The following is a 25888-nucleotide window of genomic DNA, read 5'->3' on the forward strand; positions in this document are numbered from 1 at the left end:
TATATAGTGAATATAAATGTGTGTACAAATACAAATAACTTGCAAAAGCAAGTGGGGTAAGAAGACAGATTACTAATTGTTGTTCCCCAAGCAGTTGTTTCAAAAACTAGGAATAGTTTCTTTATAATCGGGCCATTCTCAGTTTAAGGACACTACTTATGTTAATGTTGTCGTTCAGACCGGGGTATCTGCCTGCATCCAACTTAAGTTGCCAAAGGAGTTCTTTGTACTCAAGAGTTGTTTCCCAGTCTCCTCCCCTGGCATCCGGCATCACTTGCTTTAGTAAAATAAATTTAAGGTCAATATTAGGGCAAGAAAGGGAATGTTTATAAAATGCATTTGATTCCTTATGTTTGCCTATGTCGTAAAAATGCTCATATATTCTTTTCCTAAGTGGCCTCTCGGTTTTGCCAACATAAAAACTGGAACAGGTGTTGCAGAAACCTAAATACACTACTCCTTTACTTCCACAATTATAATAACAATAGGATTTAATGTTAAAATTCCTAGAGGGAATAAGGAGGGTGGAGGCATTAATAATAGCGTGGCACTGTTTACAAAACCTGCACTTAAAAGTACCTAATCTTAAGTTGCGGGTATTGACCGAGGGAAGTGATTTCCTTTCAAATAACTCTTTAAAATTAGTATCTCTCTTTCTTAAAAATTTAGGCTGTACTGGTATTATGTCTTTAAATTCATCATGAAAGGTCAAAACGAGCCAATGCCTCCTAATCGCCTCCTCTATCTCAGAGGAATTAAGAGAATAAGTATAAATGAAACTACTCTGAGAAATATCAGGCACCGCAGTTGTATTAACTGTGTTAAAAGGTCCTCCTTTACCAAGCAGTGGAGGATATTTTGTTTCTCTGTTGTCAATAACATCCTGTGCCAGTGAGGTGACAAGTGAAAGTGGGTAACCCCTCTCAATAAACAAGGACTTCAAGAAATGTATTTCATCTAAAAAGTCACCAGACGTACAGCACATCTTAGAAGCCCTGATGAACTGACCCTTGACAATGCCTTTTTTCTGATAAAATGTGTGTCTACTCTGGAAATGCAAATATGAGTTAGAGAATGTTGGTTTTCTGTATAACTTGGAGTGGAATGTTTGGTTATTATAATCCTTGTACAGGTGACGTCCAGATAGTGTTCGTTTTCACTAATGTTATGGGTGAACACTAAAAAAGAGGTGGTAGAGTTAATGTAGCGAAAGAAATCCAGAAATTGATTTAAAGTGCCATTGCATAGGATGCAGATGTCATCTAGGTATCTCTTACAATGTGTTAAATATTGGACCCAGGTGGTAGGAAAAAATGAACATCTGTTCCCATTTGTGCAAAACTACGTTGGCATACAAGGAGGCGCAGGAGGCGCCCATAGCCACACCTTTTTTCTGCCTGAAAAGTTCACCATTAAAATAAATAAAGTTGTTTTGTAACAAAATTTCCATAAACTCAACCAAAGGATCAGTCACTTTATTACTGAGACTAGTTTCAGTGGTCAAAACTTCATTAAACCACTCCAGCCCAGTGGAGTGCAGTATACTAGGAAATAGATCTTTAATATCTATAGTTATCATGAAACGTTCAGGTTGAAAAAATAAAGGTTGAATACCTTTAAGGAAATCCCATGAATCCCTGCAAACATGTTCCAGAGGTGAACCTAATTGTTTTGTGGCATGATCAATAAATTTACCTAAAGGTTCAGTGATGCTTCCTGCTCCTGAAACAATAGGCCTAAACCTCAATGGGTCTAGCCCTTTGTGAATTTTTGGGATTCCAAAAATTACCGGTATTTTGGGTTTCTCAACATGTAAATAATTAAACAATTTTTCATTTATGGCTCCTTGTAACAAATGGTCAGTAAGCATGTATTTGATTCCTGGAAACAATCTCATATTGTTCAGAATCTTGTAACAAGTCATAAATATAACTGTCATAGCTAGAGTTGTACATCAAGACCACTCCACCTCCCTTGTCTGGTTTCATAACCCTGATGTTTTCTTTCTTAAAATGGTTAATAAGCCAGACTCCATGCTGATCTAGATTAGTGGGGAGTAAATTTGTTCCCCAAAGATGTAAAGTTCTAAGGTCCTTCTCGACTAATTCTTCAAAAAGCTTAATCAAAGGGTGTGTAGGGGGGTTAAATGTATTAGTTCTACAGAGTCCATTATTAGTGTAAGACCGCCCTTTGAAATAATGTGCTAGACTTAAACTTCTAGCAAAAAGTTTAAGTTCAACTAAAGTTTTAGACAAATTAGAAGGACGGGAAGGAACAAACTGAAAACCCCGAGTAAATAAATTAAAAGTATGGTCTGTCACTTGCATATCCGTATAGTTGTATATGACAAAATTGTCCTTTTTAATAATAGAACAATTATTACCCGGTAAAGTAAAAAAATTGTTATTAAGAGGAGATGTTGTTTCAAGTGCATTATGGCTGTCATCTAACTGTATTTGTTGTTCCAAGTCTTAGGGGGTTGTTTCTGTCCCCGTGCCCCCGTTCTGCCGGGGGGCTGCTGAAAATCCTGTGAGGAATTCTTTCTACCTTTCTCAGCTAACCTCTCACTTCTATGGAGAGATTCATAAGAAGTTTTAGAATAATTGTCAGTCCCCTTGGTCTGAATGTTCTTATTACTGTCGTGTTTAAATTCCCACAGGGTCCTATTGGGGAGAGGGTAAACTGTTCCTTCTCTATATTCAGCTAAATCCCTGTCTAATTTACGTATTTTGTGATTAAGTATTTTAACACAAAATTGATCAACTTCATCAAAGACATTGTCATAATTAAACTTCACACTCAAAAAATTGCTATCAGAGACCAAGGAATTATTTAAAAAATTTAACTCATTTAAAAGAATATCGGCTTTCGCCTCGTATTCTGAGATCATCATATTTAAAACTTCTAATCCAGCTCTATCAAAAATTTCACACAATTTTTTATGATACAGAGTTCCCGGCTGGACATTATTAGGGAACTTGTAACAACGTAAACCCTTCGGCACACGTTTCACATTGACACACTCCCTTAAGTAGTCGATCTCAAGTTGGTTGTTTTTATAAGCATAAAGTTTATCTCTCAATTCACTGAAGTCTTGTTCAATATTGTTATAATCATTAGAAGACACAGTACCTTGATTAAGTGTGAATTGTCGGCCTGCCCATGTAGTAAAATTAAAGTCCTTGGGCTGTTTATCAAGTCTGCTGTTCTGTGAGCAATGCATACTTTCAGCATGTCCACGGTCAGATGCCCTTAGTGTGCTCGGGTTTACCGGAAGTGAAGAGTGCAAGCCGCTAGTGGTTCCACATGCAGTAACCGGTGGGGATTTCCTCCTTGCATCCAAAGCATGCTGTTGATTCCCAGGTATCGAGGTGTTACAGCCATTGTTTTCTTTTAAAAGATTAGTGAGCTGTGTTAACATTGAAAGTACTTGGTTAAATTCAGTGCGAGTCACTGGACCATCCTCACGATTATCTTTCAGCAGCTGAGGGGTTTCAGCAAAGTTGGCTGGTTCAGCTTCGTCAGCCATGGGAGAAGAGCGTGACTTAGAACCCAAAGGAAAAACAAGCAAAACCAAGAAGAAGGATAAATCCAAAATGAAGAAGCCAAACCAGGATGCAAGTTGATACTTTATTATGAAGAAACAGAAGTTAAAAAGAAGCGTTTTCGCTCGGTTGTTACCGAGCTTTATCAAGTTAAAATGAAAATGAAAAATGCACCAGAGAGTTTAAATATGCTCTGGTAGGTCGCTAATTAACTAATTAGCATAATTGATTACAAACCAAGTACATTGAAGTCAATATTGCATTCTAACATTTTAACATTAAATCCTATTGTTATTATAATTGTGGAAGTAAAGGAGTAGTGTATTTAGGTTTCTGCAACACCTGTTCCAGTTTTTATGTTGGCAAAACCGAGAGGCCACTTAGGAAAAGAATATATGAGCATTTTTACGACATAGGCAAACATAAGGAATCAAATGCATTTTATAAACATTCCCTTTCTTGCCCTAATATTGACCTTAAATTTATTTTACTAAAGCAAGTGATGCCGGATGCCAGGGGAGGAGACTGGGAAACAACTCTTGAGTACAAAGAACTCCTTTGGCAACTTAAGTTGGATGCAGGCAGATACCCCGGTCTGAACGACAACATTAACATAAGTAGTGTCCTTAAACTGAGAATGGCCCGATTATAAAGAAACTATTCCTAGTTTTTGAAACAACTGCTTGGGGAACAACAATTAGTAATCTGTCTTCTTACCCCACTTGCTTTTGCAAGTTATTTGTATTTGTATACACATTTATATTCACTATATATTTAATATTTTGATGTACCTTCACTACATACCTTTTGAGAATTCAACCCTGAGTTTTTCATGAATGCTGTATTTCTATGAATGCTGTATTTGAATGTGTTTTCTATATTAGAATATCTGATTTAATATGTTTTTTAGACTCGTTAGTTATTTTCATTTGTATCAATCTTTGTAGAATTGGTTAAAAGAATATATTTTTATATATTTTTATACACACATTTTTTTATATAAATTTTTGTGACAGCACATTGATGTTTTTGATTTTAAGTGTAAGAATGCAATATTGACTTCAATGTACTTGGTTTGTAATCAGTTATGCTAATTAGTTAATTAGTGACCTACCAGAGCATATTTAAACTCTCTGGTGCATTTTTCATTTTTATTTTAACTTGATAAAGATCGGTAACAACCGAGCGAAAGTGCTTGTTTTTAACTTCTGTTTGTTCATAATAAAGTATCAACTAGTATCCTGGTTCGGCTTCTTTGCTTTGGATTTATCCTTCTTCTTGGTTTTGCTTGTTTTTCCTTTGGGTTCTAAGTACAATCAGGTTACATAATACATAATACACAATGTCCAAAGTAGTCAATAAGCTCTGACGTGCAGAGTCTACAAAAAATACATTTTTTTTTTTATTACATATGTACAGTATTTACATACTTACAGTCAACTGAACGTCAGCTAAAACCATATAGGAGGAACATAGAAATGAATTGAGAGAGTATATAGTAGATTGGTGCTAGAGTATCGAGGTCAAGGTGGAGAAAGTTCCTAGGATTAATGTAGGGTGAAAGCAAGGACATTTTTATTTGGAGGATAAGTGTAAGAAAAGATGAGTTTTGAAAGATTCTTAGTTAGGTAATTATCTGTCTTTAAACCAACACTCAGTTTTGTTTCAGACATTAAAAAATATAAATAATTATGTAAGTCAGAGCAAATAAAAAAGGTTATCTCCAGAAATAAAAAATACTTGACTTTTCAAATATATTTCAATGAAATAATGAACAAAATAAAATAATTTAAAAAAATAACATCTGCCCAGGAATAGATGGTTTAACACTAGAATGAAACTGTTACATATCCAACTATAACACTTTCTCCTTAAAGTTACATTAGATGTACAATCTGAAGGGATTCTACCACCATTCTGGAAGTACTCTTTAATCATTCCAATTCTTAAAGAAAATAAAGATTCTAAATGTTTTGCATGTAGACCAATGTCCTTTTTAAATATAGACTATAAACCTTTTTATGTATATTTTATATGATAAATTAATGAAATCTATTGCAGACTTAACTAGTTCCAATCGGTCTGGCTTTATAATCAAAAGACAAACTCAGGACATCACGGGAATAACAACACTGTTAGCTATTTTAAAAAAATAACTATCAAGAAGTATGAATTATTAGTTTGGACATCAAAAAAGCTTTTGAAAAGTTATGCTTATATTTCTTGTTCAGTTTATGTCTTTTTTAGCTAATACATATAAAGATAATAAAGCTTATGTGAAATTGACTCCATTTTCTTCACAAGAAATCCCATTAACAAGAGAAAAAAAAGGCAGTATTGTCCCTTATCTTCAACTCTTTTCAATTCGGCAATAGAATTCTATTACAGAAAATTGGAAAAATGGCCTTGAGTTAAATAATAACTAAAATAAATTTTAAACTTAAACTTTTAACAGATGGCATTTTATTAACCATCATAAATTCTGAAGATTCTTAAGAGAATTGTCTTTACCAATTATTTATTTATTTAACATTTGTTTACCAGGATGGTCTGGCTGGACAGCTAGTGTCCATTTTCAGCAGAGTCCTGGGGAGAAAAGCTCCAGAAAAAAGTTACACAGTATGAACAATATATATAATATCAATCAAGGTACACATGTAGAAATGTTAATATGCTAATGATACAGAGATAAGTACAGTCATGTGTTCTCACACATTATAGACATGCAGAATTTTAGTATAGTGTATGTATACAAACAATATTTACAGTATGTACAAAGAGAGAGTGTGTAATACAGTATCATGTGTTTGACTAAAGCATAGTGGGTACCCTCTTTCAGCAGGATGGGAGTTAAGGGAGGACCTTTGCAGATACATAAGAGGTCGGTGTATAGGTAGGATTTTAATTGGGTTTTGAAGGTGGTTGCACATTTTTGTAGTCTGAGGTCAGGAGGCAGGGTATTCCAGATTTTTGCAACTTAGTAAAGAGAGATTTGTCCGAGCTATTTTTACACTGGATATTTTCTATTAGAGCTTTGTTAGGAGTCTACTTTAGGACCTCAAAAGTTTAATAGATCTAATGCATATGGATCGAACCATATGCATTGAACTATTAAACAATCGAAGTCCAAAAAAAAAATACAAAAAATTTAAACTAGTGTAGGCAGGGGGGCAAGCCCCCCTGCACCCCCCACATGGGGGGCTGCAACCCCCACACGCCCCACTACTTAAATATACCAACTCCAAGATCGCACTACATTGAAGTAAATGGAAATCACCACCTACGGAGATTTCCGTTTACATTTTCGATGTCTTGCGCTTTCAGTGTACTCATGTTGAGAATATCGTATTCGATATTCTCGGACTTCGAGCACATAAAGTAGACCCCTTTGTTAGTAGATCGCAACTGCCTATTTAATTCTAGAAGGTTATGATGCTGGACAGGACAGGATTTTTTCAGGATAGTATAAGATATGGTGCACCAGGTTGAGTTGGTGGTATTGTAGTAGATTTGGGAATTTTAACCAGTGTCATTTATTTAGGGATTGGCAGTGGTGGGAGCATGATCTAGTGTTTGGTAGCGAATCTGGTGATTTTGTTATAGCATGTAGAGAGTTTGTTAAGGTCAATTTTATTTAGGTTTGTTAATTCTGGACATGTATATAGTATAGTTGCTAGCAGATGGGTTCTGGCTATGGTGATTCTAGCTTTTGAAGTTAGGTATCATTTACAGCGATAGAGGTTCCCTAGCTTTTTGTGGACTTTGGCAACAGTGAGGGATATATTTTTGCTGTACTTTAGTAGTTGGTCAATGGTGAATCCTAGTAACTTAGCTTCTGGAACTTGGGTGATGAGAGTCTTGTTAGTTGCGGATATAGAGAATATACCATCTTGGGTTTTTGTAGAGTGGAACAGCATGAGCTGTGTTTTCTTTGGGTTTAATATTAACTGGGAAATGTTTAGCCAAAATTCTATTTCCGTGAAGGATTGTTGGGTATTTTGTTGGAAAAGTTGCATGTTGGATGCAGAGCAGATCAGAAATGTATTGTTGGAGTATTGGACTATTTTGGCATTTGTAGTTGTGGAATGGAGTTGATTTGTAAAGATGTTCAACGGGAGGGGGCCGAGGATGGAGCATTGGGTTATGCCGACTGTGACTGGGAGTGGGGGGGGGGGAGAGTTAAGCCATTTGACAGATTGATGGCAGTTGTCTAGCTAGCTTTTAAACCAATGTAGGGTGAGGCTGTCAAGGTTGAGATCTGAGAGGCAGGTTAGGAGTTTATTGTAGGAAACTGTATTGAAAGCTGTGGATAAGTCTAGAAAGGTGGCAAAAACAAGATTACCTTGGTTCCTGTATGTATTTATGATGTTGGTGAAGTTAGTTAGGGCTGTGATGGTGCTGTAGGATGGGCAGAAGCCATGTTGTGAGTTGGATAACAGGTTGTTGGAGAGGAGGTGGTTGAGGAGTTGCTGGTGCATGCATCTTTCTAGGATTTTGTATAGTGGTGAGAGGATTGCAATGGGTCAATAGTTGGAGAGATCGGTGGATGGACGGCCCTTGTGGAGAGGGATAATGAAAGAGGTTTTACACAAAGCTGGGATGGTACGTTCAGTAATAGATCTATTTATTAGCAGTGTGATGGGGTAGGCTATGGCTGTAGTTGCTAGTTGGAGGTATTCAGCAGGAAGATTGTCAGCAGCAAGGGTGGTTGGTTTAAGTTTTGCTAAGAATTTTTGGATGCTATATATTGGTACTGGTTTGACTGAAAAGAGGTAGAGTTAGCCTGGTGTGTAAGAGGTTAGGGGGGGTTAATGGGGTTTGTATTGTTTATTAGTTTAAGTATAGAAGACATAAAGTAATCATCGAAACTAGAGGCTATATGTGTGTTTGAACCATCTATATTAGGTGGTGGAGTCATTGCTTTACCAGGTTGGACGATGTGGTTCACTGTGACCCAGAATTTTTGAGGGTTGTTACTATGTTTTCTTTGTAGGGAAGTGTAGTGATTTTGTCTGTCAGTCTTAACTTGTTTCTTAGCTTTGTTTATAAGTTCAAGGTAGGCTTGCCTAGTTATAGGTGTTTTGTGTTGGTGCCAGGTTTTCCAATCCTGATCCCTCTATTTTAGTAAAGCCCTTGTGGTGCTTTGTAGCCATGGAGCAGGGTTGCTGCATATTCTAATGGAGTAAAGCTGGAGTCTTTTGAGACGGTCTGCGTATGGCATCTGTTTGAGGCTAGTAATCCTCTTTGTGAGGTATTTCTGTGACCTTTCTAGTTGTTGTAGATGTCTTGTGAGGTATATACCAAAAGGGGTGTTGTACTCTATGATGGGTCTAATGAGTGATGAGTAGAGGGGAACAATTGCCTCTTTTTTCCTGTATGACAAACCTTTTGTGATGAGGTGTGCCATGTAGAAACATTTCCTGACTATTGTGGCAATGTGATTATCAAAGGAGAGACTACTGTCCACCTGTGTCCCAAGGTCTCTTATAAGACTTTCAGTGTTAAGTAGACTACCGCCTATGTGGTAGTTCATGGGTACAGAGTTTTTACCAAAAGGGATATCAGTGCACTTTCTGGCATTGAGCTTGAGGCCATGGCTTTGACATCAGGCATCTGTCTCAGTGAGACCCTTTTGTAGGATGTCCACATCATTAGGAGTTTCGATTATGTCTCCTAGTTTGCAGTCATCTGCAAACTTCATTAGCCAAACACCTTCTGTGTTAGCCTGTACTTCTGAGAAGTAGATATCAAACAGAAGAGGACCCAGAAATCCTGTGATACTCCACTTGTCACTGGTCTGAAGTCGGATTTGGAATCTGCTACTTTCACAGTAGGGGTTCTGTCAGTGAACCAGTTGGCAACCCATCTTGTGACATAGGTGTTTATACCTAATTTATTGAATTTATCAATAATTCCAGAGTAGGGGGATGGTGTTGAAAGCGTTGGCAAGAGCTAGATAGGCTTACCCTCATCTACGGCTTTGGTGACTGCTTCAAAGAAGTCTATCAGGTTTAGGAGACATGATTTGCTTTTTACAAACCCAAACTGGGTGGGGTCCAGTGTCATTGTTTATAAGTTCCATGATGATACATTTCATACCCTTGCAGACCGGGCTCGTCAGGCTAATGGGGCGGTAGTTCCCGGGGTCCGTAGTGGCTCCCCCTTTGTGGAGTGGGATAACGGTCACTGTGCACCATTTGGTGGGCACAAAACCTGAGGTGAGGCTATGATTGAGCATGGTACTTAGGTGGGGTGCCATTTCGTTCTGTAGCTCATGTAGAATGCAGCCTGGGATGTTGCCAGGTCTCATGGATGCTGTGTTCTTGGCTTTAGAGAGTGTGGATTTTACCTGTGCAACCGTGATTACAGGAACTTTGCATTCTCCTGGTACAGAGATGGGCCCTTTAGGGGGTGGGAGAGGGGTAAAGTTAGCACTGAACCTATCTGCCAGGATGTTGGCAATATCAGTTGGTTCTGTATATTTAGTGCCATTGTGCTGTAACTCAGAGCAGATATGAGTATTGCCATTAAGATTCTTGATATAACTATAGAATGCTTTGTGGCTGTCTTTAGAATCAGTGACAATTTTGTTTTCGTAACTAGCTTTCGAGGATTTTATGAGGGATCTCAGCTTTTTACTGAGTTCCTCCAATCATGGGATTTTACTCTTTTTTGCAACAGTTTCTTTCTTCTGTTGTAGAGTTTGTTTATGGCAGGGAACCACCAGACTGGCTTCCTTTTTTTGGAGGATAGCGTCTTGGTTCTGTTAGGGATTACACAATCCATGCACTCATGTAAGTGCTTATAAAGTGCATTTGTGTAGGATTCCACAGTCATACCTCTATTGTCCATCTGCATGGATGTCATGAAGTTTTCCACTTCTGTCTTAAGAAGCGTGAAGTTGGCTTTGGAGAAATTTTTTATGGTGGTTTCCCTAATGGGGGTGGGGGTGGGATGTGGATGTCTAGGATGATTAGCTTATGGTCAGATCTGACCAATGAGGAACTCTGGTGTGGAACACTGGTTGCCCATGTTGGTAATGACCAGTTCTAGGATATTGCTGCCCCTGGCGGGGATGTGGATAAGTTGATCCGAGGCATTGGAATTTATGAATTCCAGAAAATGTTGAGCAAAAGAGTTGGTACATGAGTAGTTTTCCCAGTTAATGGTGGTGTAGTTGAAATCACCAATTATTATAGTGTTAGGTTGTACCCTAATATTTTCCAGTGTATCAAGAAATGATGAGTGGGAATCCTGAGGCAAGGTGGGGGATCTCTAGAAAGCTACAATTTGGATTGTGGTCTTGCCCAGAGTTAGTTGCACTTGGATAATCTTGGATGCTTTATGCTGAGCAACTAACTTGGAGGTGTGGATATCCTTAATGAATATGGACACGTCTCCGCCTTTAGTGTTTTGGTCCAGGTTAGGAGGCCGAAAGGTGTGGTATGAATTATAGCCTGGTAATGAAGGGGTACTCTCTGGAGCCTTGAACCAGGTTTCTGTCACTGCACAGATGTCGGTGTTCTCCATTTTAAGGAGTCCCTCGAGTGAGTGCATTTTGTGGTTTAGACTTCTTGCATTGAGTAGCATTACCCTCAGATTTTGCTTGCTTGTACCTGTTACAGTGGTGAGTTTGTCATTTGAACCTTGCCTAAAAAGGCACTGTAGGGGTGGCAAGAGCCTTAGCCAGTATCTGGAATCCCAAGGACGACAGGTGCAGGCCATCTCTGGTAAAGCATCATGGTCTGCTGATCATGTCATCCCAGGCAGACAGATACTGGATCCCCTTAGAATGACACCAGTAGCTTAGCCAATTGTTGAACTCAGTCATTTTGTCCTTGTACTGTGGTATCATTCTGGGTGATGGCAGGATGCTACTCAGGGCTAGGATCATACCTGACTGGGCTACAAGATCAGACAGCTCCTTTATGTTTCTTTTCATGTAGTCCAGGGAGGTACATCTCAGGTCATTCACACCAACATGGACAATGACAGAATCATATTTGTACTTGTTGTGGAGTGACCTGAGTGTGTGCATTATGTGGCAGATCCTGGCACCCGACAGGCAGCTGACAGTAGCTTTCTCCTTGTTTAGCCTGGTGAGTGGAAGATCAGTGGGCCTGACTATAGAGTCACCTATGACTAAAGTGTTGGGTACCTTATTATGCCTTATGGACTGTGGTTGAATGGCACACTGAGTTTGTGGACTGTGTCATTTGGGTTGTGTTGGGGGGGTGGAGGTTGCTTGCGTTTCTGATTTGTAGGTCCCTGTTGCTTGGGCAGATTTTTATTGAGAACCTTCATGAATGTAGGTGTGTGTTTTGTGTTTCTATGTGTGTGTTTTGGTGGTGTAATTTTTGAGGGACTATGTGATGAGTGTGGTGTAATGCAAGTGTTTATCCTCTCCTCTTGACTATCTAGTCCAGTCTTGGGTGAAAAGAGCTTTGCTTCCAGTTTGGCTATATAAGTGCATCTGTCACAGGTTGTAATGTTGGGTGGTAAGGGGAGAGGGTTTTCCCTGTACATGAGGCAATTGCTGCATTGCCCCAAGATGCCCATATTCATCAGGTAGACAGGAGAAAACACCGGGAGCTGACTCTTAGACATGCCTGGATAGGTGCTTATTTATTAAGTACTAAAATCTATTTTTGCTCTAGACAAGTGAGGTAAGTTTAGTGATGTAGTAATTTGTAGCTTATTTAGTGCTTACAAGTTCTGAACAAGTGCTGAGCTCAAAGAAACAGATTTGAGTGCTAAAACTAAAAAAAACTGGCTAGTTCTAAGGGAAATTTTGAAGAGCAGCATCACTATAGTTTGCTATGTTGTCTATAATTAACAAGATGGAAACATTATTGTAATCTTTAACATTCCTCCAAAACCTCAGAAGCCATTGTAGCTTCTGTTGGGCTGGGGACAGTATGGTCATTATTTATTTAACTTTCCTCACAAACTTCAGAGGGGTACTTGGAGGATGTGGTACTTACACATTATCTCAACCAGATTTTCACGGTTGCAAAATTCACATGCTGCAGTAAAAACCAGTGTAGGAAACACCATAAGATGTTATTTTACTCCCTTACTGATAAAAAATCAGTTTGGCTTACATTCAGGAAGAGAAATGATCGTGCAAGTTTTCTTCCTGTTTTGTGTGCATTACACACGCTTCAATTGGCAAGGGCTGCTGTGTTACTGAGGGAAGGAGTAGTTTAACTGGGAGGAAAGGAATGCTGAGAAGAAAAACACAGACACGTGAAAATAATTCAAACTGTTATTCCAATTCTTAAGGACTGCCCCAAAAACTTTACATTACAAATTGTTCCTGTTCCTAAAAGTAATGAAAAAGTTTTGGGGCAGTAATAAGGAATTAGAATAATATTTGAATTATAAGTAGGTCTTCCCTATCATTACTCATAGTTGGCATTTCTTCAGGACAAGGATATCAGTAATTGCCTGTTCAGCTTCACTTTGCTGTATAGGGAAAACAGTTTAGTTTGTGTTTTCATGAAGCCCCTCCCCCCAACAATCAAAATCCTACAGTGGGTGCATATACACTGGTGAGAGAAACACCATCTGAAAATGTATTTAATTCATCATCCAAACTGTGATATTTGACACTCATACATGAAGTGATATTCGACATACTTAAGAACCCAACTGACAGGACGATAGCAGCCATTATACCTCAAGCGTGCGTCTGCAATGCACGCAAGGCAGGGAGAGGGTTTCTCAATTTGTCCTTGTTCCTAAAAGTAATGTAAAGTTTTTGGGCAGTTGTAAAGAAGTAGAATAACAGTTTGAAGTGTTTCATGCACTCGGATCTGTGGAGATATGCTCATTTTGCAACCGCGAAAATGTGGTTGCGATAATACGTAAGTACCGAGGATCACTATAGTTTGTAAAGGAACACTATGTTGTCTGGAATTAACAAGATGTAAACATTTTTGTAATCATTAATTTTTTCTCACAGTTAAACATCGGGAGTAAAGAAGCATACAGTTTATATCTGATAGCAAATATGTTATATTCTATCTGTATTTTTTGTCCCAATCTGATATCACAAGGGTACATAAAATGTAGCTGTCTTTATGGAATAGCAAGTAAGGAGGTAATGAGGCATGGTGTATATGTATGACAGCAGTGTCTTAAAATATATGATTGTGGACATTTTGTGTCTTAAGTTTCATCCCAATTTACCAACAGAAGAGTATGCATGGGGTGGGGGGGGGGGGGCACGTACAATTCCCAGATGTGATTTTTGTATCTTCACAAGAATGTTTCTTCTCATTTTATTGTGAACTGATATTTGGTGAGCTTTGATCATTAAGCCTTGGATAGAATGTATTTCTTCCTTGAAATAACAAAAGAAGGATTAAATGTCTTTCCCTTTTGTGTGACTTTTGTTCATGCCATTACTGGATCAAAGGTTTGGGAAAAAAGCTCCCAAATGGCCCTCAGACCTTTACCTTAATTTATTTATTACAGTATCATCTTGAAGATGTGCTGAAAGGATGCATGAAAAGGCAAAACTGAAGAGTAAAACTATTTTTTTTTCTCTGAGCATGGTTTTCATTCAGGCCACCTTTGAATGAAAAGGTTGTTTATAAAAACTCTAAAATTCATCTCATGTTTCTGGGAGTCTGCGGTTCCCAACCCCTGGCTTAATGCAGTGGTTTCCTCCACAGTTCTCCAAGTGCTGTCTGCCTAGATAGAACATGTTGAATGAAAGAATATCTGCAGGAGAAAAATGAAGAATAATACAAACTATGAAAAAAAAGAGAAATAATATGGATAGTGTGTGTTAGCCAGGATGGGGAGGGGTACTGGGAGCACCAGGTGATGTGGGGGGGGGGGTCAGGGAGGTTACCGTGGAGCCCTTTCCACAGGGTGCCAGTTGGCCTAAAGTCAACCCTAAGAATAACATAAAATTCATTTATATATGAATAGCTCTATAAATTCATAAAGCTGTAACAGCAGATGAGTACTTAACCAAGTGTTAGGCTTAGCACTGAGACTTACAAAGAATTATATCTTATACCTTTCTTCAAGTAAACACAATTAGACGCATGCTTAATGAGACATCAGCTGTTATGGTGCCCAATACAGCCTGGACAGATTTTTTATTGTAATCCACATTTTTCATGTTCTCATAAACAGACAGTATAATTTCACTTAAGGTCCAGCCTAGCCTCGATCCCTAAAATGTCAGTAATGAACTTATATTCAGTGACTTTGTTATTCTTATTCAGCAATTTTTGCTTTACAGATACTCACAGAAACCTCTCTTGATAGCCAATTACGGCTGAAAACATATACTCTTTCAATCCACGGTTCTGAGTAGGCCAATATTAAGTTAGGGTTTGGGGTTTTAAAACAGGAAACTGTGGCAGGAGGGCAGAAGGAGAGATTACCCTGTAAATCTTATATACTATGAGGGGGATTAGAGAAGAAACACAAATATCAAGGAAGACAAATAAAAATGTGGGAAAACTGAGTACTACATAAATTGCCCCCTTTTTTCATGACAGCTTAGTGCTGCAGCCTAACAGAATGCAAAACTAGTTCCATTCAGCTTTAAAATATATATATATGATTATATCATGAAAGGTACAAAACTCGAAAGAAGGAAAGACAAATGGTACAAAAAAAGAGAGAGAATCACATAACACTCAGTAACTCATAAGAGCAGTTTTTGTTTTGTTAGAGCTATAGTTAGGAAAAGGGTTTTATCAGTGTAATGCATAGAGTTAGGGTTGAGCAGGGGAGGGGTTAAGTTTAGCACACATGAGTAAGGTGTACTAACCATAGCCCTACCCTGCCTCCTAACATAAGCATACATATTACATTACTAAAATCCCTTTCTCCAATAGACCACTACACAAAACAAAAGGACACAGAACAGAAAACACAAAAGATGAGCAACAAATCTCTCCTCTTTCCTAAATTTACTCTATTCCTAACCCACAAACACTTGCATATTCACAAATACCATATCTTTGTCTTGCACAGCTACACAACTTCCACTTTTTTCATTCAGACATTAATTTTCCTGTGCACTCCTGCTTACCTACACTGTATAAAACTTAATTCAGCCACTCATTTATGTATTCTCTCTTATTACACTCACAAAAACCTTTCTACCAAATGTGTAGTCTACCTTTGAGTTACACCCATGATACATATATATATATATATATATATATATATATATATATATATATATATATATATATATATGTATCAAGAGAATCTAAATATAGATATAAATATTGCAGTTCATAAGGGTGAACATTTGAAGGAGTGAACATTCTTTTTCACTCACTTTATCAACTAAAAAAACTGAATTATCTTAATGCCAGCTGTTATATGTGTGAGACTGCAGTAAAGTGGGACCTGGGAATTTGCCATTTCCCCATTTCTGTGCAGTACTGGAGTTGGCATATATAAATAACAGGGAGCATGGGGGCACAGCCCCCACATGGATGCTGCAGTGGGCTTGCCCCTGCACAAATCAGTGTTTTATATTTCTGTTGTTGTTTGTTTATTCATTTCTTTTACTCACATGATCATTCATTTTTTTCATTAGGTAATCAGACATAGATATGTATATATTTGAAAAAAAACATTATTTTTTGGTCTTGTGCAAGTGCTTGAGTCCCAAGAACTTCAATACCACCACTTCACAGCCAGGAACTCGTGTGTCTTTTATTTCACACAAGCTGCCACTTGGGCTCAAAATAAAGAGTTTGGGTAGGGTGCAGCAATCATGTTAAAAGAGTAGAGCTGTCACACCTTGCTCAAACCCTTTTTTGGGTAGGAATACTGGTTAGGTTTTCAGAAAGTGGGGAATTTTGATTTAGGGTTTAGAAAGGTAGTGTTAGGGTTAGGGAGCAGAGTTTTTAGGTTAGGGCGTAACAGTGGAGTTGTATGTTTAGGGAGAGCTAAGGGAATTTATGTTTTTGGACAGGGAGTAGTGCCTTAGGTTTAGAAAGCAATAAGTTTAAGGGTAAGGAAAGGGAGTGGAGTTTTAGATTTAGGGAGAGATCAAGAAAATAGATTTAAGGAGAAGTGAAGTTTTAGGGTTAGGGAGTGATTGCAGAATTCAGGCTTAGGGAGTCAGAGGTGAGTTTTAAGGTTAGGGAGTGAGGACTGACGTTAGAGCTAGAGAAAAAGTGGGATTTTGGTGTTCGAATTAGGGCTATGGTAGGGCACTATAGTGTACTAGGATTGGATGATGAATGGGATAGGTAATTAAATAGGTCCTAGCTCCTGGAAGTTAGAACACTTGCCATTTTGAGCAAGCATGCTGCAAGCTAGTTTAGGAGAAGGTTGGCTAAATGGTAAAAATGTTTACCTAATATAGACAAGGTACATGGTTTGACTCTCACCTTTGGGAAATTGCAGAGGCCTTAAGATGGCCTAGAAGGCAGCTGACCTAACTAGTACGTACGGATAACTGTTTGTAGCAGAGCCATTATTTTCATGCTCGTTCTCTTTACGTCTGACGTTGGACAAGCTGTGAATACAAGACTGATGTCACTACTTTCCTGCCCGTGCACTTTTTAACTGTCTCTCAATTAAAGTTTGTCAAAACCGAGCCTTAAATGAAAGTGTTGTGCAGTAAACATTATATATAATGTTAGAGTCATACATTTATTATATAAAACATCAAACATTTATATATTGCATTTTACTTACTAAGCAGGTCCAATAAACTTGTGGGCCTTTACTGGAGTACCTAAGGACCACAGCTTCAGTGAGAATATTGCACATAATTAGTACACAGTAAAGTATAACAGAGCAAAAAATACACAAAACGTCCTCACAGAATTGAAACCTACTATTCCATTAACTTTAGGAAAGACATACGTATTTGGAGGTCCATATATACCAGTGCTCTACCCTCAGTTAACAAATCCAAACTTAGAAATAGGCAAACAAAAGGATGACTCGTAAGGTCATGGTAAATCTCTATACTTGCAAGTGATTTTTCAAGGAGTTTCTGCAGTCTAATTTTGAACAAGAAACAAGACAGGGTTTCTTGTAGGCAGTAAAATCTGTGGTGTCAAGCAAGATATTATGGGAAGCCTCGCTCTGGATACTTGCAGCAAGGAAGAACTCAGAGATTACAGATTGTAGTGGGTTTGTGCATGGATAGCAGTTCCTCTAGGTGTCAGGAATTGCTTCCAAATCAGTTACTTATAATTTACAGATTGTTGTGAGCAAATCTACTTGTGCTATACAGAAGGCCATGCAAGTGTTTCTGAAACTGTACAGTGGTGGACAGCGTACTGTAGCAGTAATCAAATAATACCATGGTCATTCCTTTTAGTCTTTCTAGGCCAGAGTTTCCGGAGACAGGAGTAAGAGCTGTGGAAAAAGGGCTCAGCCGCCCATTAATCTTTTGGCTTCAGATATTCACAGCAGCTTCAGCTTAAACTGGGCCATGACCACTGCAATTGGACCAGATCATAAAGATATTCTTTGTCCTGAGTAATAGTATATAAACTCGTGAGCACTCAAAGACACAAAATGGAAACTCTAACTTTGATAAAATAGTTGAATATACAGAGTCAAAGAGAGCTGCAAAATGGATTTTCCCCTCTGGGATACAGAGATCACCAGCTAATGGTGCAGTGAGTGAAGCCCCGAAGGCTTACCTCTTAAAATAAAAAATGTCATTGCATTATTGTTGTTTTTTGACTGACAATCTTTTTACTCTTCTGCATTTGTTAAATTCTATTCATCATCTTTTTTCGGCTGTTCCCGTTAGGGGTCACCACAGTGGATCATCTGTTTCCATTTCTTCCTGTCCTCTGAATCTTGCTCTGTCACACCAACCACCTGCGTGTCCTCTCTCACCACATCCATAAACCTTATCTTAGGCCTTCCTCTTTTCCCGTTACCTGGTAGCTTCATCCTTAGCATCTTATTCCCAATATACTCAGCATCCCTCCTCAGCACATGTCCAAACCAATGTAATCTTGCCTCTCTGGCTTTGTCTCCAAACCTTCCAACCTGGGCTGACCCTCTAATCAGCAGCGGCCTTAGGTCAGCTGGTGCTTTAGGCAAAAGGGCTCCACGGCACCCCCCACACCACCCAGGTGCCTCCATCCTGGTTTACCTACACCAAATAAATACTGGAAAAGTGGCCCTGCTACAGTGGCGCCCTAGGCGGCCACCTAGTTGGCCTATGCCTAATGCCGGCTATGCCTCTAATATACTTATTCCAAATCCTGTCCATCCTCATCACACCCACTGCAAATCTTAACATTTTTAACTCTTGCCACATACAGGTCTAACTCCTGCCTTTTTGTCAATGCCACTGTCTCCAACCCATATAACATAGCTCGTCTCACTACCCTCTTGTAGACCTTCCCTTTCACTCTTACTGGTACTTGTCTGTCACAAATCACTCATGACACTCTTCTCCACCCAATCCATCCTGCCTGTACTCTCTTCTTCACCTCTCTTCCACACTCACCATTACTCTGAACTATTGATCCCAAGTATTTAAACTCATCCACCTTCGCCACCTCTACTCCTTGCATCCTCACCATTCCTCTATCCTCCCTCTCATTCACACACATATATTCTGTCTTAGTCCTGCTGACCTTCATTCATCTTCTCTCTAGAGCATATCTCCATCTCTCCAGGGTCTCCTCCACCTGTTCCCTACTCTCACTACAGATCACAATGTCATCTGCAAACATCATAGTCCACGGGGACTCCTGTCTGATCTTCTCTGTCAACCTGTCCATCACCATTGCAAATTCTATTACAGGAAAAAATATTCGATGAAGTATTCTGTGCTGATATAAATTTTAATACAGGAATGGCATATGGTTAATAACACAAAACACTGAAATGCAAACATTTGATGCTTAGCAATCTACACAGGCACTGTAACAATCAAATAAGAGCTAGTTATAGACAGCTTGAAGCACATGTTACTCTGTAGGATTGATAAGATATTTCATACTACACACATATTTGTAATTATCAAAGTTGCATATTATAGTAATACAGCTACATCTTTTTGTTCAATGCAGGATGGCTGTTGGAGCTGTTTTGATGATATCCACCTTCTGACAAATGATGCTATCTCAGTATTTCTTTTTGGTGCACAGACTATCTATGATGCTGTAAAAGCCAAACTTTCAACATGCGTTTTGTTTGATGGCCAACAGGTCAGTGTCATGTAAAGCACATTTTTGGTTTCATCTATAAGAATTATTTATCGGTTAAAACTTTTTTAAAACTGTTAACTGTATTTCATGCTTCGACCTCCATCATTTAGAATGTGTATTGCCATGTTCTTAACTGACGTAGTAAGTTTTAATAAGACTTATGTTTGTTTTGATTTTCGTTAATAACATGCAGGTATCCCGATGCAAATCACATTTAGGAATACCGGAACAACTAATACAGAAGCAGAAATCTTAATCCTATCTAAAATAGACTCCCCATACACATCAAACAAAGTACGTTGCTGACCCTCTTCAAGCACAACCTTGATGAATGGATGGGAAACCACAAATTTGTCCCAGGGATTCCATCTGTGTCCCTCACTGACAGGGGTGACAGTTGCTGACTGAGGTTTCTTTTATGGGGATAAAGGATAAACTCTTGGCTAGGCGTGTAAGGGCCCTGGGGCCATTAATCTGGTAACCTCCTATGATCCAATGATACTGAATTCTAAAGAACGAATATTTTTCCCATAGTAACCCCCAGATGAATCAAATTACCAATAAGTATTAAGTAAGTAAATAAATAAATACTCATTACTTAGTATCATTATATGCTGATATTGTTTTTGTTTCATTCCTCTGTAAAATGTGTGGCACCAGGACTTGAGTTATAACCATCTGTTAACTATTTACTAGTGGAAAACTGTGAGGTGAGACTTTCCAAGAGTGTAGTTTTTAAGACACTGGGATGTTAGACAAATCCTAAAATCACAGTACTGGAGAAATCCACAGGAAGTGACTGCTTACAAAAACAGCCACAATACACGTATGCTCCCTTCCTGACCAACAATCAGTAAAGAGATAGGTTGTTCTACATTATCTAATAGAAAGAAACGTGTTAGCATGGGCCTAATGACTCTTATGAGCAGAGCCAAATCATGGTCAAATGGGGCATTAGGCAGGGTAATGGAGTCCGGTGTCCCATTACTTGGCTACTTCTCCCTGGTTACCATAAACACAGTCCAAACATGTCCATGTACACACTGTTTTCTTTTTTACTTCTACAATGATTACAGATATTTAAAACTTTTGTTTCAAATTTTATAACACTAACACTGATAGCCATTTGATAAATAATGAAAGCAGACTTACCATAAACAGTAAGCTTCTCTGCCCTTGAAACACTCACTGAATCAGCACTGAAACCCACATTCAAAGAAAATACATCTGCCCAGTGGCAGATTGCTTTTACCTTTAGGCTGTTTTCAAACATAGGCTCCTTGCATACATTTTTAGGATCATGCATACATGCATGTGTTCTTTGATGCACCATTGTGAGTGTATTAAATTATATTCCTTGTATAATACAGCACCATTTGTTAGAGTGTGTTTTAAATTTGTAGGTTTGAACATTTTTCTAGTAAGCAATGAATAAAAACATATGAATCAATAATAACAAAACTAGTCATTATAGAACATTTCATCCACAAAAGACCACTCAAACTTCTGTCATTTCAATCCACCAGTATCAGTCAATATGCATAAGCTCTGCAGAAGTAAAAGTCTTCTGATTAATTCCACATTAAAGAGATCTATAACTAATGAAAAGGTTGCTTCTGGCAAACAACTTTATATTTATTTGTATTTATTTATTTATTTATTAGTTGTTGACCGGGAGAGTCCGACTAGGACAGAGCCTATTTTCAGTGGAGGCCCAGGTAGAAACACTGCAGATGCAAGTTTCAGCAGAGGCTTGGGGAGAAATGCTCCAGATGCATGTCTTTGGAATGTGGAAGGAAAATGGAGTACCCAAAGAAAACCCACGCAAATGCAGGGAGGCCATCCAGACTTCACATAGAAGGCACCCCAGCCAAGAATCAAACCTGAGAACCTCTTGCTGTGAGGCGACAGCATTAACTGCTGCACCACTGCGCCCGTTTCAGTGTTGAATGTACAAATTTAGTGCCTGCTGCTCATTAATAATAAATTGCCCATTTTACATTTAAAAAAAATGGTAAAATGATAATTTTGCAATAAGAAATGGCTGTCAAACAGCAATGGGTTCATAGTTACTAGGCATCTCTTCCAAAGTATGACACTCTCAGGAGTGTAGCACCCCATCCCCTCTTAAAGGGCACTGCAATATTAGCACTCTGGGTCTATGTTTACTGATCAAAAGCTAAAGTCATTGAACCTCTTATCGGGGGACATAAATCAGTGAATGTTTATTCCTCGAATATTCACTTCCGTGAATTTGAGAGATGGGGAAATTAACCAGCTGGCCAGCATTTCCCCATCTCACACACCTCAGTTTTGCAAACCCACTCAGATGGGGGGCTGCACCCTCCACACCCACCAATGTGGGGAACTGTACCCCCACACCTCCTAACTATATACCAACTCTGAGACTGCACTACAGTGAGGAAAAGGGAATTTGTTGATGCCCTTTCCCCCACTGTAGGGTGAACTCGGAGTTGGTACATATAGGTACAGGGGTGTGGAGGTCGAAGCCCCCCACAATGGGTGTGTGGGAGTGCAGCTCCCCATGGGTTTCAAACACTGAGGTGTGTGAGATGGAGAAATGTTGGCCAACTGGTTACTTTCCCTGTCTTACACATTCATGAAAGTGAATGTTCAAGGAATGAACATTCACTGTATTGTGCTTGCTGATTGGGTGTTCAATGATTATTTCATTCGATCAGTAAACATAGACCCCAGCACTTCATCTACATGGTGTAGATAAAATTCAGGCAGCAACTGAATATGCCAAAAATGAAAAGGAATAATATAAGGTGAAGATTAAATGAGAAGGCAAGAAATGTGGAAAATGCATACATATAGCTGCAAGTATAGAAAACTCTTGGAACAACCTCATGCTGATCAGGATCAAATACAGGAATGATTAAGGACAGGTGAATTTAAACAAAAAAGACGAAAGGTTAATATTGGCGGCCGAAGACAGTGGACTATGTACATGTTGGTTTTCAAAGTCCATTGAACATGTGGGAGAAACAGACAGATGTAGGAATTTGTAAAATAGAATTGGAAACAGTCACACATCTTGCTGTTGGTTGTGATATACTATTTATTTATTTATTTAGCATTTATTTATTGGGAAATTCTGTCTTGGAATGAGCCAATTTTCAGCCGAGTTGCGGGGAGAAATGCTGCAGATACATGTCTTTGTAATGTGGGAGGAAAGCGGACTACCCAGAGGAAACCCTCATGAACGCAGGGAGGACATGCAGACTCCAAACAGAAGGTACCTTAGCCAAGAACTGAAGTGGAGAACATGTTGCATTGAGGTGACAATGCAAACCCCTGCATCATTCTAATATACTAATGGCAGTAGGATTGTATACTGAAAGACATAATACGGTGGTAAGACTGTTGCAATTGGGATTGTGTAAAAATTATAATATTGAAGGAGCTGAGAAGCATTGGAAACATGAGCCACAAAGCATTATAGAAAATGACAAAGTTTATATCATATGGCATCACCTCATTACCAACAGTTCGAAAAACAGATGCAAGAAAACCAGATATAGTAGTCTATGAAAAGTAGACAAAAGTAGCATTGATCATTGAAATTGCTACACCCATTGACTACAGTGTCTTATGGACAGAGAGACCCAAAGTCATAAAATACCAGGATTTACAGGCAGAAATGAGGACAATGTGGAAGAAGGATACCTAGACAGTCCCAGTATTGGTAGGAGCAATGACTCTTATAAAAAAGAGTGAAATCAAAACAAGATTAAAAGAAACAAAGAAAAAGCACAACGGGCTAGTCCTGTATCCTCCCAGCACAAAAAGCAACCAAACAGCAGGACAGTTGTAAAAACACACTGGCTTATTTAAAAACAACAAAAGCAGGTTACCGGTTTTGTTTACTCTATGTAAACTTCATCAGACAACTAAATAAAACACACATGTTTAAATAATACTAAACTACTTTTCATTGGGCAACCTATTATAACTAAGGCTAAATTAACCACTAGAGTGCCTTTCCTAAATTTGTTCAAATCACTATGGATAGAAGCACAATAATAAATATTAATACATACCCCAAAGAAATAATAAATACAGAAAAATGTATTGACATTTATTATATTAAAAAGAAAATGTGTAGAAAAATAAAATACGCATACATTTCCATTATTTCACTCTAAACTTTTCTTAATAATGCAAAACCTAGTCCAGAGCCCTTAACTAGAAGGCAGAAGAAATCAATTATCTTCTATTATTTTCTTTCTATTAAGGGCATTTAATTTCAGTACAGGAATAATGGATTTTCTAGCATTAATACCTGGCCACCTATCTGCTTGTAACAAAACCAGTGTGTTTTTGCGACTGTCCTGCTGTTTGGTTCTTTTTGTTGCTGGGAAAAAGAATTTACAATCTTAGATATTTTACTAATACATGTAATGCCATATGAATTGCAGAAGGAATCAATACTGGGTACACCACAGGTACTACGAAGTGCACTTCTGGCTAACATCAAAGATTGAAACAATACTAATTTCATGAACTTTAATCATATTTTGACTTAGGAATGGGGTCCATTCCAACCAAGGTATTAGAAATCTGAAAGATATGAAGAAATTACAAAAATTTGGGAGTAGAACCCACAGCCTTCTGCACCAAAGGCAAGTATGCTAGTAGCAGAAACACTGATAATGGCCATTTGCTAAACATAACAGTTACACAATGAAAACAGACAGCATGAGCAACAGTAAACTTATCTTCCCTTGAAACTCAACATTCCTTCAAAATGCACAGAAACTCAACATTCTTTGTAAATGCACAGGATCTCAACAGTCCTTGATAATGCACTAAATCTCCACAGTCCTTGAAAATGCACTGGGACTCAACATTCTTTGAAAATGCACTGAAATTCAACAGTCCTTGAAAATTCACCTGGTAGTTGGTGCAGAGGATTCAGACTCTAGTGTCCTGAAAACAGTTTGAACTTGAATAAGTTAACCAACCTGCCTTCCCTAACTGGGGCATTTCACACACACACACACACACACACACACACACACACACACACACACACACACACACACACACACACACACACACACACACACACACACACACACACACCTGTTCTGTTCTCTGATCGCTTGTCCCTTTCATACGGTATGGCAATTCTTCATAAAAATCCTGTGGTTCACTCCAGTGTATGTGTGTCTTCTGTGTGAGGCACACACAAGAAATGTAACACCCAGAGTGCATTCTTAAAGAAGAAATGTAAGTTTTGTGGCAGCTCCATGGCCAGAATTGGTAGTAGGGGTGTGGGGGCTAAAAGAGGGATTGCTCCCTGCAAATCTAATCTGCCATTACAAATGCAAGGATATAGCGTATTCCCTCCTGAACTCTTCATTACACATCTCTCATATTAGTTATTTATTGAGATCTCTCTGTATTGACAGGTGATCAGTCTTAAGATAATGTCATTATGTTATACATTTCAAACATTTGACAAATGTTATAAAGGTGAAGGAGGAGTTACATGTTATGAGAAGAAGAAAAAAAATTAGGAAATGTCGTGTTAGTCCACTGAAGAAAACATAAATACAATGGAGCACAAATGTAATGTGATATATTTTATCGGGCCATCATAGGTTTTACAATTACTCAAGCATTCAAACTGGCATGAGTAATTGCAAAGCCTGTGTTAGCCCAATAAAAGGTATTATACAAACGACCCCCCATTAATATTCTAAAATGTTGTAAATCAGAGTTATACTAATGAAAAAGGTGCAGTCACCCAGACTTTTTCTATTAGTATAACTCTTTTTTTAAAGCAACGGAGAATGCTTTTTACACACTATCATGCTATGTTAAACGAGTTTAACATAGTGAGACAGCTTTAAAAAAAGGAATGGAGATCTTCCTATCAAGCATTCAAACTGGCATGAGTAATTGCAAAGCCTGTGTTAGTCCAATAAAAGGTATTATACAAACGACCCCCCATTAATATTCTAAAATGTTGTAAATCAGAGTTATACTAATGAAAAAGGTCCGGTCGCCCAAATGGGTTTAACATAGCGAGACAGCTTTAAAAAAGCAATGAAGATTCTCCGTTGCTTTTTACACACTATCGTGCTGTGTTAAACGAGTTTAACATAGTGAGACAGCTTTAAA

The 25888-nt window shown here is 38.4% G+C and overlaps 1 protein-coding gene across 1 annotated transcript in view; it reads left to right on the forward strand.

Annotated features, from left to right (window-relative positions):
- Window positions 1-25888, forward strand: part of LOC122814238 (dynein axonemal heavy chain 5-like) — a 3525594-nt gene that overhangs the window by 1515304 nt on the left and 1984402 nt on the right. Inside the window, exon 52 of the mRNA XM_044086840.1 lies at window positions 19595-19732. Within this exon, the coding sequence (XP_043942775.1) occupies window positions 19595-19732 (138 nt within the window). The remainder of the gene's footprint in view (window positions 1-19594; window positions 19733-25888) is intronic.

This window comes from Protopterus annectens, chromosome 1.part1, assembly GCF_019279795.1.
Source record: "Protopterus annectens isolate FY-2018-M chromosome 1.part1, PAN1.0, whole genome shotgun sequence".
Lineage (NCBI taxonomy): Eukaryota > Metazoa > Chordata > Ceratodontiformes > Protopteridae > Protopterus > Protopterus annectens.